This window comes from Sus scrofa, chromosome 6, assembly GCF_000003025.6.
Source record: "Sus scrofa isolate TJ Tabasco breed Duroc chromosome 6, Sscrofa11.1, whole genome shotgun sequence".
In the NCBI taxonomy this organism is placed as follows: Eukaryota; Metazoa; Chordata; class Mammalia; order Artiodactyla; family Suidae; genus Sus; species Sus scrofa.
Genome location: NC_010448.4, coordinates 73,129,506 through 73,148,222, shown reverse-complemented (window position 1 = coordinate 73,148,222; position 18,717 = coordinate 73,129,506). Strand labels below are relative to the sequence as shown.

The 18,717-nt window shown below is 43.7% G+C and overlaps 1 protein-coding gene across 1 annotated transcript in view; it reads right to left on the bottom strand.

Annotated features, from left to right (window-relative positions):
* Positions 1 to 12,351, bottom strand: part of PRDM2 (PR/SET domain 2) — a 104,400-nt gene extending 92,049 nt beyond the window's left edge. Inside the window, 2 exon segments of the mRNA XM_021097561.1 lie at positions 10,458 to 10,531; positions 10,681 to 12,351. Of these exon segments, the coding sequence (XP_020953220.1) occupies positions 10,458 to 10,466 (9 nt within the window). The 5' untranslated portion in view covers positions 10,467 to 10,531; positions 10,681 to 12,351.

Genomic DNA, 18,717 nt, shown 5'->3' with positions numbered 1-18,717 from the left:
TTAAAAGAAAATTTATCTTCCCAACACACTTATAAACTAGGATATCTCTGGTTTTTTTTCTTTTTTGGCCATACCAACAGCATATGGAAGTTACTGGGCATAAGGACCGAATCCCAGTGCAGCTGTGACCTAGGCAGCAGCTGTAGCAACACTGGATCCTTAACCCAGTGTGCCACAGTGGGAACTCCTGGGATCTCTTTTATATACATATACAGTATTAGACATAATACCATATTCTAAACAGGGTCATCTTGATTCTTACAGTACAGAATCACAATCCTGGAAATACTTCTCAGGTTGATTTTGCCTAAAAGAAACTGAAACATCTACTTTATTTATTAAAATATTCCTGAGTCCTTTCTATGGGCCAGGCAACATTTTACGCATCGCATTTGCCTTAATAATGTATCACTCTAGTGAGGAGGACAGACAAAAAAAATCAAACAAGATACAGGATGCTTGGTAGTTACTGATGCTCTGAAGAGAAGTCAGCACAAGAAGGGGACACAGAGTGTTAAGGACGGCCTCTCGAGCAGCAGTAGGAAGAGAGCTTTGTGACGGTATGTGGGGAAAAGATGCCAGGAAAGGGCCTTGCTGAGTTGGGAATAAGCTTGGAGTGTGCAGAGGGCAGACAGGTGAGAGAAGAGCGTCCTGCGGCCAGAGCAGGGGTTGGGGGTAAAGCCCCTGGAGAAACACACCACTGTTGGCCAAACCACACAGGATGAGGTCGAAGGTAACCAAGCAGAGGCCAGACTCCAGGAAGGAACCCTGGCTGCTCCTCCTTCCAGAGGGACCAAGAGCCTCCGAGCACCCTGCCGACCCAGAGTAAAGGTCATTTCCCATCTCAAGGGTTTCTGACACTGACCACTGTGATAAGCACAGAGGCAGTTACAAGGATTTCTCTACTTTCCTGCTGTGTAATAATCCCCTTCAATGAAACACACATCAATGTGGCAGGTATTAAATTTAAGGTAGTAGGTTTAAGTTAATAAGTTAGTTATTAACTGTTAATTCATCTCGTTAATTCCATGACTCCAACTTCCTGTCTCAAACTATATCCCCTCCCCTCCCAATCAATGGCCACAAGCATCCTTCCTTCATTCAATCCATCCTTCAACGGCTAACAAGCACTTCTGAGGCCTGCTCCAGGCTGGCACCAAGCTGGCGCTGAAGATACAATGGTTAACACAGCTGACCAGGCCCCCTCCTCAAGGGGGTTCCGCTGGCTACAGGAACTGCTCTTCCTCTGCTCCTTAATACAAGAAACCTTAGAGGTGTTTGGGGTCTCCAGTTTCAACCTTCCTGCAGAGCCTCTTAAAGGTCCTTCTACTGCTCTCCCTACTACACTCCCTCTGGCCGAGAATGACCTTCCCGCGCTTAGAGCTCAGGGAGCCTGACACTCCTTCCTCTGGGCCACGTCTGCACTAGTAACTTCCCACAAGTTACCTCCCCAAACCCTCCCCACAACCACATCAAACCCTGAGGATTCAGGATACGATTCAGACACTAGTCCACGCTCTTCTCTAGCACCTCATTTAATCTTTACACTACCACCCTGGCTGCAGGTACTTTTCCAAACCCATTTTACAGATGAAACCAAAACCTACTGGTACTCACAGATGGTCGGTATCAGAGCTGGGGTTCAAACCCAGACAGTCCTGCTTCAGGGTCAGGACTCTCAAATACCCTGCCTTAGCGTAGCAGCCTGTTCAATGGCCTCTCCACTAGAGGCAAGGTGAGGTCCCCCACGGGGCAGGTCTGCGTCACTGGCCACTGCACCCGGAGCTGGCGCAGGATGCCCAGCTCAGAGAGTGGTCACTGTGAACAAGCAGACACACACAAGTTCTAGCAGTCAAGTGCCCAGAGGTCTGGGTGCAGAGATGGCTGTCCGAGGATACAGACTCAGCTGCGAGTGTCCAGGGGAGTGGATGAGATTGGAGAGCAGACAGAAGCGTGAGGACGGACCCTGGGGTCACCACTGTCAGAGAGAAGGGGAAGACAGCAGAGGAGGTGAGAAGACGGCATTGCAGAGGCAGGAGGGGCACCAAGGGCATGCTGTCACGAAGGCCGGGAAGAGGGTCAGGGAGGGGACAGCGGTCAACAGCCAAGTGTTACTGGTGAGCCTTCGAAGTCTGTTGTATCTGATTCCTTCCTCCAGTTCCCACCATTCTCAAACCTGAAATAACACAGCAGCACCTCCACTCGTCCTACAAACATCGGTATCCCACACCCAGCGCTGCACCACCCCAGGAAAGCAGCGAAGAGGAAGAGCCAGGGTCCCACAGGTTAACTAATGTGGGAGACCAGCAGGGTGTCCTCACTGGAACCAGTGAAAGAACAAGAGTGTGATAAATGGAGATAAGGAAGGGTGCCCACTTTAGTTAGGGTAGCTAGGGGTGGGGCTGGCATCTCTGCCATGACCCAGAGACCTGGACTTGAACGACGAGAATGAACCACGTGTGAAGCACTGAGCATTCCAGAGAAACGTGCAGAGGAGACAAAGGGCTTAGTATGTTCAGGAACAAAAAGGGGCCACAGTAGCCAGGTCAGAGTGAGCCAGGGAGAAAGCAGAGGTGGCCACCACCAGAACCTACCAAACCCTGACGACCAAGCTATGGAGACTGGATGGCCTTCGGCAAGCAGTGGGACTCTACAGGGTTTGGGGCAGGGGAGTGACAAGATGTGATGAAGTCTTCTGGCTTCTGGTCTATTCTATATTCAGCTTTTCTAAACCCTCTGCCTTTCTGATGAATCATCCTATAAAACATCTGGTTCAAAACCCTTTAAAAATATTCTAAATAAGATCCTGTATTTCTCCACTGGCTTTAGAAACTTTCCGGGTTCAAGGGAAGCAAAGACAATGAGGTACCTGAGAGCTTCCCCCCGACTACGAGAAGGTTCTGATGCGGAGTGGGATGCAGTGGGGGTGAGCAGGTAAAGGAGCTTTCTGCTGCCTCCCAGTGAGTGTGTCTGTTGCTGGGGAGACTGAGCAGCAACTTCTCAAACTATCTTTATCCAAAGCAGCACACTTGGAGCTAGAGCCTTTTAAGTCAGAGAGAATGTTTGGTCTTACCCACAGTGTTATTTAAAAAAAAAAAAAAAATTCTATTGGAAGAAAAATCCCCATTTTTACTCTAAAAAGTTCCTCCCTGGCCCCTGCAGGAACCACCCCCGGTTCTTCCTGCCCTCACCAGACTAGGTCGTCCTACTCCTCTGGGTCCCTCACAGTTCAGGCTTTCAGCCTACAATGACCCCAAACTGCCGGTCCTTCCGAGTCCAGTTCACATCCCAGCTCCTCCATGAAAACATTCCCAACAAGGCAGGATTGTCCACTTTCCTAATTTCCCACGCGGTCACTATTCCAGGCCCATGGAGAATGGGTCCAGAGGAGAGAACGACGGCCAGTGACAGGATCGATGAGGAGGTTTGGTACAAACCATGATGTCTGGGTCTGCGCTCCAGCTCTACGAGTGATGCGGGCAGAATCAAGACTGGGCCCTGGCTGAGAAGAACCATCCTGACGGCATTTCCTACACACCCGGCACTAGTCTTAGTGCTCTACCTTTACCACTCATTTGTTCTTGCCCCCAAATGCACGGGGTGCCCCCCCTCATCCCAACTGAACAGGTTCGAGAAGGTAAATACCAAGAAGGCGAGTGCCTCGCCCAAGTTCACGCAGCTGGAGCCAGGACTGCAGAGGGATGTGAATCACAAGAGAGCAAAGGTGAGACAACCCTCCTCTCCAGCGAAGCATTAATATCAGAACAACAAAAAACCTAAGCCTTCTGCCGCAGTGCCTTCCACAGTTATGAGAGGAAATGCTACTCAGGTTGCTACTTTCTTTTCTCAAGTTTTAGAAATAATCTAAAATTTTCATTCAGAAAGACAATGTCCTGGATTTTACAAAAACTGCTAGTTTACCTAGCAGAATACATGATTCGAGAGGAGATGTAACTGCCATCATTATTCAGTGTGTTAATTTCCTGAATTACATATTCACTAATTGAGGTTTAAGTCACAACAACAGATTGGAATCACCTTACTTGCAAGGCTTTTTCTAAAAAAAAAAAATCTTTAACAGCAAGTCTGTATTTACAGCTACCTACAAAAAATACAATTCTATATTAAGAATGTTTTTTATACTATATATAAAAAAATTACAAAAAAAGCAGAAGCGATACCTAAAACAAAAGATAGTAGCCACCCCACAGTTTCACCAAATTCTTAGAAATATGATTATGAACAGATTTATCCCGATGGTCAGATGGTCCCCCATAAAATATTTCCTGTAAAAGGAATAAACCACTAATATGCACAACAAATGGAAGAATCTCAAACCGTGTGCTGAGCAAAAGGAGACAAACACAAAAGAGCATTTACATGAAATTCTAGACCCGGAAAAACCAAACCATAGGGGCAGAGGGCAGATCTGGGGTTGGGGTAGGGGCTGAGGGAGGACTAACTGCAGAGCAGCCAGAAGGAACTTCTCTGGGTGATGGAACTGTCCTGTGTCTTGACAATGGTGGCAGTTATACGAGTGTAGACATTTGTCAAAACTCCATACTTCAAGTGAGTATTTTTTACTGCACATAAATTATACCTCAAAGTTGATTTTTAAAGTAGAATGAACAAGTGAATCCTACACTCTCCTCTTTAAATTGTGTTAAAATGAAACTTTCATGTTCTAAGAAAATAAAGAACAAAAACACCGATGCCATAGGGGGAAAAAAAAGTATTTTTTAAGATTTCTCTTGAACCCAAGTAAAGCAGTCCTCCATTCAAATGTCTCCAAAGGCGTCCCAGCTCCCTGAGCAAAGTCTACTCTGGTCCTTACATCAACCGCAGGTCTGGCCTGACCCCTCTCTGACCTCGTCCGCTTTGGTCCAGGCACCGTGGCCTGGAACCAGCCTGCTCCACCTCCTCCCCACTGCCCCTCCTCACACTCTCAGTCACTGGGTTTAGGTCACGGCAGAGCTTCAGCACTGGCCGCTACCGCACAGACTGCGTGTACCATTAGTACTAATGTCTGCATTTTTAAAAATATAAAAATAAGCAAGCTTTACTGGTACTTCATTTAAATTTACATCAGTCACTCCTCCTTTTATGTACTTCACCCAGAGACTGACTATAAATTACTGTATCAGGGTTTTTTTTTTTTTGGCTATGCCCACAGCACATGGAAGTTCCCGGGCCAGGGACTGAACCCATGCCACAGTAGTGAGCCAAGCCACTGCAGTGACAACACTGGGTCCTTAACCTGCTGTGTCACAGTGAGAACTCCGTTACTGTATTAGTCTTAACCTATTTGCCCCTTAACATTAAGTACATGTCAGGGTATCTTCGCACTATGATACATATTACTGCTATAACTACTAATAATCACCATAGCAATTGCCACAGCCAAGAATCAAAGTATATTAAACACTCAAATCCCATGAACAATTCTTCTTTGTCTAGACCTGCAAACAATACTCTTAGTTACTATTCTGGGAGCAAACAATGGGGGGGGAGGAAATCAAACAAGCTTCAGTTTTCAGAAATAGCATTAAATTGTACTTGGTTGAGGAATGACTGTGATAACAGTAAGCAGACAGGGACACAGAACAAGAATATCTTATACGCCGTCTTTGGAAAAGAACAGCAAATAGTTCTGGAAACACATAAAAAAGCACCCTCTTTCAAAAGCCGTCAAGTCCATTAAGGTGTCCAACTGAAGAAACTATCCTCAAATGTGGCGTTCATTTCAATTTGAACAAACATATCACTACCCTCTTGCCTCCTAACAATCCAGTCTCCACAGCACGGTCAGAGGGATATTCTAAAAAATGGAAATCAGAGTGTCTCTGTCCAGTGGCTGCACCGAGGATAAAAGATAAACTTCTTCCTGGGACCCTTAAGGTCCTATAAACCCGGCCCTCGCCTCTCATACCAACACCATCCTGTCCCAGGGTCCTTGACGCTTGCCAGGCTCCAGCCCCTGGCCTGCCCTCTGTTCCTTGAACCAGCCAGCTCATTCTCACCTAGGAGCCTTTTGTACTCACTGTTTGTTCAATCGGCTTAGAGTTTGCTTTCCCCAGATCTTCATATATCTGGTTCTTAGTTATTACTTGAGTCTCTGTTCTATTGTTAGTCACTTCTTCTAAACAGCCTTCTCTGACCCTTCAATCCAGACGCTCCCCCCAACCTGCACCCATCATTTCATAGCGCATTACCTTACTGCACCATCTTCACAGGGCTCTTCACTACCTGAAACTATCCTGTTTGTCATCCTGCTTTTTAACTGTCTCTCTCCTGAGTATGTTCGTTACAAAGCAGAGTCCCAGCCTACCTAGTTCCCTGCAGGCAGGCAGGCCCCACAACGCACAGGGATGCGGTCTACACGGGACAAATGAAGGGATGAGAGGACATTCATAACAGCTGAAATTAAGGACCTATGGGTCCTTCCATTATTCGGATGGCTTGTCACAAGTCTTAGGGTTGAATGTGCAGCATCAGCGATTAAAAGCTTCTTCTGCTATTTTATTACATAAAACTTTCAAGTTTGGAAGGCCAAATTGCTTCATTACTGATTCCTGGCACCATCATGGGTGATCATCGGGATACAGAGCTGCTTCAAGCATAAAACCACTATACTGATGCAAAGTTTCATATATGAGCAACAGTTTGAGTTACATAATGATTCTTTAAAGAAAAACTAGTAAATGTGACTGAATAAATTAGTAACCAAGACAGCTGTATTAAATCACTATGGTTTAAACTTATACGGTATTATATGTCAATCCCATCTCAATAAAGCAAGAAAAAAATAACTGGGGTTATACCCAAATATTGTAGTTCTCTGCTCCTCCCAAGCACCTGGTGGGTTTGCACTGCTCTCCCCAAGTAAGTTTTAAGTTAGATGCAGCCACAGGATCACTCCGGCCAATTAAGCGGAAGCAGAAGTAATGTGTGTTGGGACAAAGCCTCCATCACCCTTGGATCTTCAGCAACTCTAACAGCAGATCCATGATGGATGTGTAGCAAGAACAAGAAATAAACGGTGGCTGAATAAGACCCCGAGATTCTGGAGCTGCCTGTCTCTATGTGCAGCATACCAGCTTATCCTGACCACTATGGCCGTAGAGCAGGTGACCAAGAACGGGGCGCCCTGGAATCTGACAGGCCTGGGTGTGCATCAGAGCTCTCTCGCTTATGGTGTGGGTGGTCATGGGCCTCTGGGCCTTGAGGTCTTCACCCACAGAAGAGTTACAGGAGCTACTCTTCACAGAGTGGTTACAAGGACTGCGTTAATGAGAGAATAGTTATGTAAGACACACGGCAGTGCCTGGTGAGTGGGTTAAGTACTCACAGGACAGCAAGTGGCATTAAACCGTAGCACAGCTCCTTTAAACCCCTCTGAGCATATCTGCATTACGGAACCTGGCTCCTTTGGATGTTCTATAAAGCAAAGCATTCTAAACCCTTTATCCCTGAGACAGCCATTTACAGAGTTCTGGATTCTCCCAGATCAAGCTAGGAAAAGATAAGAAAAATAATGGTTGGGATGGGTGGAGAATGATAATGAAGCAAGTGACAGATACCTGTGATTCGAAAATGGAGCGTGAGGGGAGGAGGCAGAGCGGCTGCCAAGGCTGGGTTCTAAATTCAGAAGAGAAGAGACAGTAAGAAAAGGGCGGGTGTTGAGAACAGACGGGAAGAGAGGGCAGAACAGAGAGCGCATGGGTCCGGAGCTTTGTGGAGCCCAGGGCTGGGGTGGAGGGAGAGCCTGGCAAGCCACACCAGGAGCAACGTGGGACACACTGACACGACCAAGCATTCAAAATGCTGCTTCAATCCTTGGTGCTTAAAATGCCAGGAGGCTTTGGATTCTTGTTTCTTCCAGGAACTCACACGTAAACAATATGGTTTGCCCGCTCCTAGGATCCTTCAGTCCCTCAAACTCCACTGTCGGGCATGTATGAATGAATGGTTCTGTGCTAGTGTCTTAGAAACTACATACACCAATCATAAGAGATCCGACAGCTAAAATTCAACCAAGTAATGCTGAGCAGTCCCTAGGGAGAAAAATCTAACCCCAAACTTACCATCAAGATTTTAATTAAAAATTAATCTAGGGAGTTCCCGTGGTGGCGCAGTGGTTAACGAATCCGACTAGGAACCATGAGGTTGCGGGTTCGGTCCCTGCCCTTGCTCAGTGGGTTAATGATCCAGCGTTGCCGTGAGCTGTGGTGTAGGTTGCAGACACGGCTCGGATCCCGCCGCGTTGCTGTGGCTCTGGCGTAGGCCCATGGCTCCAGCTCCGATTCGACCCCTAGCCTGGGAACCTCCATATGCCGCGGGAGCGGCCCAAGAAATAGCAACAACAACAACAAAGACAAACAACAACAACAACAACAAAAAAAATTAATCTAGTTCAGGTCAAAACTTTTCTTCAACTCTGAATTTCTGTGCAGTTATTATGAAGCTTTCCAAGCACTACTACTCAATTTCACTGGCTGAAAATAAGAATAAATACAAGAGGGAAAAATAAAAAATGTCCTGAAACAATTCTTGACTTTCAAAATCACTAGGACAATCATTGAAAAACATTCATAGACTGTATGTCATGACATAATAATCGGGTCTCAACATCATGGGACTAATATGCCTCAAAAAATAAAACTATAACTAAAAATGCTGAAAATTTTACTCATAAAGAGTGGACAATTTTTATAATCCAAATAAAAGTTTCATTATTGCCAGACCATTTAAATTACACTCAAATCAGAAATGTGCTAACTATTAGGAACATAAGAAGACACTTTCCGTTGATATCTGGCATTTGGCATCAAAGGTAGTCTTCAGCAGATCTGGTATTAAAACTTGTCAAGAGCAAAATGAAATTGTAAAAGAGCCAGAAAAAGGAATGACTGTTGCTACAACTCTTTTGAATGGCATATGGACTTCCTTTAAACACAAGTTCCTTTGCTAGAAATGGAGTATTAAAGCGAAAGGGTGAGGTGTCAAAGGTCTAAAAACATTACAAATAATATCACTCGCCTACGGCAGTAAGCCACCAGGAATAAACCGAAGAGTGAGGCAACCTAAACCACATCGATGTGTAGACTCCGCTTTGGAAGCATTCGCCATCATCTCATCCAAAATCGAGATCCTAACAACAGCTCCGAAGCAGGAGAAAATCAAGTTTCATGGAGTGACCAGGTCAACGTTAAGAACCAATCTTAAAATTAAGAAAATAAATGAACTCGATGACACATACATGCACCTAACTTGGAAGGACAGTGACTACGAAAATCCCTTCTGCTCTGTTTTTCCTCCCCCATCTCACCATTTCAAAAAATAATTTGCCTTCAAAAGCATGTCAGTAAATCTGCAAGCTTTAAAATAATAGAAACCATGTGTCCCATGTGTTCACCAGATTCTTTTTTTTTTTTAATGATGCATGGTTCTCTGCATTAAAATCAACATATTTTTGATAAAGAAAGTAATGAAAAGAAATCAAAAGGATCCATTCCAAAAATTTCACATCTCTCAACCCAACACAGGGCTGAAGTTATTAAACTTGGTCACCTAATGAAAGTGGATTTGTGAGCTCCAGTTAAAGGCACCTGTAAATGATAAAATAAAGGTGTCCCAAGTTTCAGTTGATGAAAGTATAAGATGTTTTGAGCCTGACAGTTTTAAGCTAAGCACTAAAAATTACAGACTTCACATTTTTAAGTTTTGTCCTTCCTCATTTTAAGCAATGTTTTATAAAGGTTTCAAAAGAGAATGTTTCTGATATCCACACATTTCTATAATGGCAAGTGAAATGATATTAAGGCCAGAAAATAAGAATCCTACTTCAGCGTATATTAAATCTACATAACTGGTTCTACTTATCACAATAGGCTTGAACTGCGTAATCTCCAGGTAATCCCACACCCTCCCCCTTCAAGGAGAAACACATCTTACATTTCAAGATCTGCCCTCTTGTTTTTATTCTAAGTGGGTTTTAAGGACAGAATGCTTAACATTTTGATCAGTTTCAGTCTCTAAAAATAACTTCCAATTTTCCCTTTGCAGTCAACAGGTTATTACAAAACAAAAAGTACCAAAAATGAAAGCTTAGTAAGCTTTGAAATAAAAACAAACAAAAAATAACACTAGAGTGTGACAGGGGAAGGTAAAAAAAAGAAAGTCTGAACAAAGGTCCCGAAGAATGAGTCCTCTACTCGGTTCCACACAAACGCCAATTCACACCAAAACAACGCACATTCCACTCCACACACACACACACACACACACACACACACACACACACACACTATGAAAATGATGAACTAATGAATGGTATTAAGAAACAGAAAGGAAAATCTGGGAGGAATGAAATGTGTGTGTGACTATTTTTTTAAAAATTGAGAACTAGTCTAACATCCAGGTAATGTATTTGGATAAATTCTTAGTTTTAAACTCACCTGATTCATTTTCAATTCCTGTTGTGTTCTGAAAAGATACACACAACAAAGAAACTTCTTTGATTACATGAGCCCTAAAAAGAAAAACAGACAATTGTGATATGTACCTGCCTACAAATTTACAGTGATTTAAAACCACATACAGAACTGCAGTGTCTGCTCAAAGGGTGATTCATAAAGCAACGCCATGCCAGATCAACTTCAGTCTATGCTGAAAACTTACTTTGCAGATTTATTATCCACAATAAAATAGATTTCTTCCTATTCTTTACTGGGGCTTCATTGGACTCTACAATTGAAAGCAGACTCATTCAAATGACATCGAATTTTTGCTTTGGAACTGAATCATGCCTCAGAAGAAATAAATTACCTTTGTTAGTCGTCAAAAACACAAAGTGGTGCTCAGTAACTTATTATGCAACGTAAATGTTCTTCTTTTACTTATATGTAAATGTCCTTCTGTCACTTATATCAATACTGTGTTGAATACAAACACAATTAGACAGACCCCTTTACCGTATTTTGCTTCTGAGTTCCTACAGTAGAAAGGCAGATTTACTAACATTCCCTAAAGAGAAGGCGAGTTCTCTTTGAGGTGAAGAGCGAAAACCCTGCATAAAATGCAAATGTTTTAATAAAAACTGTTTGGAAAGAACTGCAATTATGTCTTTAAAATTTTTCTACAATTTATTCATAGTATAGTAACGAGACAAAATCATTTCTTATAAATGCAAATGACACATTTGTTTCTAAATAACAATCTATGAAGATGGTCCTTTCTGCAACGTTATTGTATCTTAGGAGTCATTTGGCATCCTTCATAATATATGAAAATCATGAGAGGAGCACTTCCACTGTAACATTCTAAATATTTTCAGCATGTACACAAACACACCATTAAGCATAATTCTATTGTTTCACGAATTTACTTACACTTACATGTCCTTCCTAGACTCTGCTTCCCACGGTGTAACCTCATATTCTAACTGCTAGTAAACCAAGGAACGTTTAACTTAAGGACAGTCTTCCCCTAGAATACACTGCCTGCCCACTCCCATAAAGAAGAGTGCTTCGATACCTCATCCCATTTCGAAATAAGGATTGTTTGGGGGTTTCCTCCCTTGAGCTTTTTAACCACCCTCAACGGATCACCTTTAACGACCAAAAGCACTATATTTAAGCTGAAGCCTAGTCACCTGAAGTAGTTTTCACTCAAAATTGGCACAGGGAATGTCTTTGATAACTCGCAACTTGTCAGACAGCTCGGTGCCAGCCAAATCAGTATAAACTCTTATGAAGTAAACCCTTGGTGAATACGATTTCAGATAACTGGTAGTTCACCCAGGAAATCCATACCTTTGAATGTTAATACAGAGCATCCTTCTCACATGTATTTAGGATACACATCCTTTATTGAATATAATCCTTTTCTACGAGACTTGAAATCATTATAAAGTTAAATTAGGTGTCAAACAGTGATGAAGTTAGTGACCCCTGAGGTGTGCACACCTGAGCCCCTCTACCACATGCCTACTGCCAGCCACACAGTTCCACCAGGAGGACCTTCTGTGACACCTCAGGCCCAAGGACTGATTGAAATTGTAGGGGTTTCATTTGCCCTCTTCCTAAGCTTTTATAGGTGGATTTACTAACATTGGCCACAAGAGTTCTCCTTGAGAAAAAAAACCTACAGTAAAATGCTTTTTTCTTTTTTTTTTTTTCTTCTTTTGGTTGCAGAGTGCAGCAGCTTGATGTGGGACCTCAGTTCTCGGACCATTGCAAATGTTTCAATAAAAAAGATCTTCCCCTTGTGGCAGAGTGGAAACGAATCCAACTAGGAACCATGAGGTTGTGGGTTCGATCCCTGGCCTTGCTCAGTGGGTTAAGGATCTGGGGTTGCTGTGAGCTGTGGTGTAGGTTGCATACGCAGCTCATATCCCGCATTGCTGTGGCTGTGGCGTAGGCCGGCAGCTGTAGCTCTGATTAGACCTCTAGCCTGGGAACCTCCATATGCCACGGCTGTGGCCCTAGAAAAGACAAAAAGACCAAAAAAAAAAAAAAAAAAAAAAAGTTCACATTTGGAGTTCCCGTCATGGCGCAGTGGTTAACGAATCCGACTAGGAACCATGAGGTTGCGGGTTCGGTCCCTGCCCTTGCTCAGTGGGTTAATGATCCAGCGTTGCCGTGAGCTGTGGTGTAGGTTGCAGACGTGGCTCGGATCCCACGTTGCTGTGGCTCTGGCGTAAGCCAGTAGCTACAGCTCCGATTCGACCCCTAGCCTGGGAACCTCCATATGCCGCGGGAGCGGCCCAAAGAAATAGCAAAAAGACAAAAAAAAAAAAAAAAAAAAAAAAAAAAAGATCTTTGGAAAGACACTTTACCACTTCCTTTGGTCTATCTTTTCCTTCTCACAATAATCACTGATATCATTTATGAAGCTTCTGCCAAAACGATCAGGCACTGAGCTATGATTAATTTTTACAAAGTTAGTTTCTCAACTAACAACAGACTCAAGAAGGTTCAAATAGGCTAAAAATAACTCCACTGAAATATTATACTTTTGGTTTCTTCTTTTGCTTCTTAATTATATTTCACTAACTGTTTCCTTCTGGCTCCCCTTGCACAGACTACGTATCATGCTGGTTTTGAGCAGTGAGCAGACCCATCCTTACCCTTGAAGGGAGACTAACTTACAGGAAACAGCTAAGTAAAATGTGTAGCATGTCGGAGAATGAAGGTGCTTCGGAGAAAAACAGAGGAGAAAAACAGAGGCACCTGGAGTGGGAGGACAGGGACCAAATTACAGTCTCTGTATCTCAGGGCCTGCGAATCCACCAGTATGGTCAGAGACGGCTTCGCCAAGAAAGGGACATCTGCTAAAAGCCTGAAGGTACGGAGCAGGAGCATCACAGGGAGTAAGACTGGTGCCCAAGAGAGGGGAGGAAAAGCACAGAGGTGACGGTATAGAGTAAGGCAGGGGAACAGGGCAGGCAGACTTAGGTACAGGCTTTGCAAGGTAAGCCCTGTTCACCAGAGTGGCTACAGCTTTCCCATCCTGGGACGGAAAGCCACGGGAAGGCTCAAGGAAGGAGAGGTGACCTAGTGTGACTTAGATTTCAAGAGAGCCTGCACAGGAAAGGGTGGAAGCAAGCAAAGCTCTTAGGAGGCTACCGCCCCAATCTCAGCAAGTGGACGACAGTGGCCTGGCCCGGGGAAGCAGAGATGTGAGAAGTGACTGGATCCTGGATCTATCTTTAAAAATAGAGCCCTCACGGAGTTCCTGTCATGGCGGAGTGGTTAACGAATCCGACTAGGAACCATGAGGTTGTGGGTTTGATCCCTAGCCTTGCTCAGTGGGTTAAGGATCCGGCGTTGCTGTGAGGTGTGGTATGGGTCGAAGACGCAGCTTGGATCCCACGTTGCTGTGGCTCTGGCATAGGCCAGCGGCTACAGCTCCGATTCAACCCCTAGCCTGGGAACCTCCATATGCCACGGGAGCAGCACCAAGAAATGGCAAAAAGACCAAAAAAAAATAACTAATTAATAAAATAAAATAAAAAAATAGAGCCCTCAGTATTTGCTGCCAGATTCAATGCTATACATGACAAAAAGAGAGGAAGTCAAGGATGACACCAGGGTTTTTATCCTAAGGACAGAGAAGGATAGAGCTGCCATTTTCTGAGATGCTGCCTCCTTCTTTCCATCTGCTCTTCATTTGTTTTTCCCTCTTTATTTAACACATTTTCCCTTCCCTTTCCTTCCCTTTTTAGTTGCTAGCTCAAAGGCATAAATCAAACAACTTAGATCTCTGACACCTCAAAATGAATGACCAAAATGTTAAAGTACCTAAAATATTTCATTCTTTAATTTATCTCAATGAATCTCAATTTTTTCTTAATAAAAATGTTACACTATAATTCAGATTGTTACATGATTCATAACCTTCTGACTTTCTACAGTATCTGTTCCCTCTTCATCCAGATAGGAATGCACTTGTCATTTCTTTCCAGAGAACAGAAGGATCTTTACCCCACTTTTTAAGGGTTTACTACCTCCCTGTATGCTTGGATCCTCCTACCACATCCAATTCTAATTGTTAAAAACCAGACCCGGAGTTCCCATCGTGGCTTGGCGGAAACGAATCTGCCTAGTATCCATGAGGACGCAGGTTTGATCTCTGGCCTTGCTCAGTGGGGTAAAGATCCAGCATTGTCTGTGCGTGAGCTGTGGTGTAGGTCGCAGACGTAGCTTGGATCCCTCGTTGCTGTGGCTGTGGTGCAGGCCAGTGGCTACAGCTCCAATTTGATCCCTAGCCCAGGAATCTCCATATGCCTCAGGTGTGGCCCTAAAAAAAAAAAAAAAAAAAAAAAAAAGCAAAAAGCCAGACGGTATGTTTTTCTCTCTCCCTCGATACATAACATTGTCAAATTATATATCAAAAATATTTTACAATATCAAAAACATTGCAAGTCCGACAATGACCTCTCAAATGGTATTTTTCAATTAGATGTACTCAACTCTTCTAAAAACAAGGGATGTTACAAGAAAAGAATTGAGATTTTGGCAGTGTCCCTGACAGAGAACCACTGCATTTTGAACTGGACGACTCTTCTGCAGGACTATCCCTTCCATCAAGGCCACCTAGCACTGCCCTGGGTAAAGAAAGCCAGCAGCTTCTCCAATCATTTGTGGCAGTGCGTCACAATCCTACGCAACTTTCCTATTCGGCAGCACGATTTACAGACCAGCTCATCTAACAGACATCTCAAGTCTGAGTTTTACCAAATCCAAGAACTTCAAGTACCAACCCTATGAGTGTAGAGGCAGTGAGGAATCCTTCCACACCTCTCACTGAAATGTAACAATTCTATCAAGATAACTTTAAAAAAAAAAAAGCTTAATAATTAAGTGCCTTCAGTTTTCCAATGGTAAATAATGAAAATCTTAAAACCCCTAGGACTTCTCTGACCCTGGCTTCTGTCCTAGTTTCGTTTTTGGATTTCTATGCCTGACCAGATCTTCTTGAATATGCCTACATTTCCCTCCCATTCCACCTGTTGATTTTTCTCCAATAAAGTACATTAAGCAGATATACAGATTTTTATTTATTTATTTAGTCTTTTTAGGGCCACACCCCCAGCATATAGAAGTCCCCAGCCTAGGGATCGAATCAGAGCTGCAGCTGCCAACCTACACCACAGCCACAGCAACACCAGATCAAGCTGCATCCACAACCTATGCCACAGCTTGCAGCAACACCGGATCCTTAACTCACTCAGCAAGGCCGGGGATCAAACCTGCATCCTCATGGATATTAGTATCATGGATACTAGATGCATCCTTGTGGAAACTAGTCCAGTTGTTAACCCGCTGAGCCACAATGGGAATTCCCAGATATACAAATTTAAAGCATGTGAATTTCTTTTTTTCTTTTTTCTTTTTAGGGCTGCACCCGAGGCATTTGGTTTTCCCAGGCTAGGGGTCAAACTGGAGCTACAGCTGCCAGCCTCTACCACAGCCACAGCAACAAAGGATCCGAGCCATGTCTGTGACCTACACCACAGATCATGGCAAGGCAGGATCCTTACTAACCCACGGCACAAGGCCAAAGATCAAACCCACAACCTCATGGTTACTAGTCAGATTTGTTTCCACTTCACCACAAAGGGAACTCCAAAGCACGTGAATTTCTATCATCAACTATACTAACAGCATACACTCTTAGAAAACTAAGACCTTAATCTTGATTTTACAGGTCTGAGGTTTTAATAATATACATGTACGTAACTTTTCAAGATACTACTTCCAAATTCCTTCAAATATTTATCAAATATCATAAACATTTGAGTATACATGATCAGTATGAATACAGCAACAATAAAATAATTCAAGTCTTTATTCAAACAGCAGTCCCTTAGAATGTCAAGACAACCTCAACAACCATTAGGCTGCGGTCCTCTGACACAGAGGCCAGAGACCAGCAAATCCAGAAATATGCAAGAAACTCCAGTCCCAGGGTCAGACCAGCCCCGCAGCACCAGCCATTTGTCTATGACCCATCCTCTGAGATAAGGCAGAGTAAACAAAAGACAGATAAAAAACTAACATTAATGCAACACACGTAACACGTTAAATTGTCACATCTGCCCGCTGTGGACTTATGAAGCCTACAAAACTATACAAAAAGCCTCTAAAGTACAAGCAATCAGAGAGTTCCTACTGTGGCTCAGCAGGTTAAGAACCCAACTGGTACCCATGAGGGACTGGTATCCATAAGGATGCAGGTTTGATCCCTGCCCTCTCTCAGTGGGTTAAGGATCCGGCATTGCCATGAGCTATGGTTCAGGTTGTAGATGTGGGCTCAGATTGTGCATTGCTGTGGCTGTGGTGTAGGCCGGCAGTTCCCTAGTCAGGGAACTTCCATATGCCACACTGCGGCCCTAAAAAAAATAAAAAAGCAATAATCTTTAAGTTGGTTAAAATCTGGGAGGAAGGGGAAAGAATTAGGAAGATAATTATTTGATTTGCATATTTACCTATGTTACTAATACTAACTTAATTATTCTTTTGGATCAGTTTAGATCCTTTGGCTATTTGGAAAATAATCAAATGTGCAACATTCACTTAGAGGTCACTAGTATTATTTTATAACTACCTTCTTAGATTACAAAAAAAATTCCACATCATAGCACCAAAGACTCAGAAGAAACTAACTTTTAGAACTCAGGAAGCAACACACAGCTTATGGACAAAAAGTAAATCAGAAATAAAGAAGAGAACTAGCATGGTTGCATCAAAATTTAAAAGATCGTAAAATACACTGAAAACATGGAATAGACACAAAGTTTTAAAAATACCGTTTTATAAAAGGACTCTTGAGACGGGATTAAGATGGCGGAATAGAAGGACTGGAGCTCAACTTCTCTCCTAAAAACAACAAAATTCACAACTAAAGACTGAGCAATCTCCACCCAAATGGACCAGAACCCATACCCTACTCCAGAAGAAAAATAGGAGGCCACATCAAGAGGTAGGAGGGGTGACTTCGTGATATAAACAAACCCATACCTCCCAGGTGGGAAGCTGCACAGACTGAAAACTAACTGGCTCACAGAGACTCACCTACAGGAGTGAGAGCTCTGAGCCCCACATCAAACCCTCACGTGCTGGGATATGGCACTGGGAGAAAGAGCCCCTGGAGCATCTGGCATTGAAGGCCAGTGGGGCTTGTGCACAGGAGCTCCATGGGACTGGGGGAAACGGAGACCCCATTCTTGAAAGGCGCACACGGACTTTCACGTGCACTGGGTCCCAGGGCAGAGCAAGGTCTCCATAGGAATCTAGGTCAAACCTGACTGCAGTTTTTGGAGGACATCCTGGGAAAACAGGGGTGAATGTGGCTTGTTGTGAGGGAAGGACATTGAAGGCAAAGCTCTCAGGGAATATTCAGCAGTTGCCTTTCTCTGGAGGGGGCCATTTTGGGAAAATCTGGCCCCACCCATCAGTCAGCAGCTGAGAAGCCCCAGGGCAAACAACAACCCAGGTAGGATCACAGACCCGCCCCTCAGTAAACAGGTTACCTAAAGAGCCTCAGGCACACAGCAGCCCCTAATCCCATCCAGAGACTAAGCCCCACCCACCAGAGGGATTAGAATCGGCTCCTCCTACCAGGGGGCAGGCATCAACCCCTCCCATCAGGAAGCCTACAGCAAGCCCCCACACTGACTTCAGCCACAGGGGGGCAGACATCAGAAGTAAGAGAGGCTATAACTCTATTATCTGTAAGAAGGTCACCACACCAAACACCTATAAAAATGAAAAGACAGAGAACTATAACTCAGATGAGGGAGAAAGAAAAAACCCCAGAAAAACAGCTAAGCCATGAGCAGATTCTCAGCCTCCAGGAAAAAGACTTTAGACTGTTGATGCTGAAGATGATGCAAGACATTGGAAATAAACTGGAGGCAAAGATGGATAACTTACAGGAAACACTGACCAAAGAGATACAAGATATAAAACTCAAACAAGAAGAGATGCGAAATAAAAAATGCACTAGAAGCAGCTAACAGCAGAATACAGGAGGTAGAAGAACGAATAAGCGAGGTGGAGGACAGATTAGAAGAAATTACAGATGCAGAACAGAAAAGAGAAAAAAGATTGAAAACAAATGAAGAGAGTCTCAGAGAACTCTGGGACAACGTTAAACGCACCAACATCCGTATTATGGGGTGCCAGAAGGAGAAGAGAGAGAGAAGGGGAC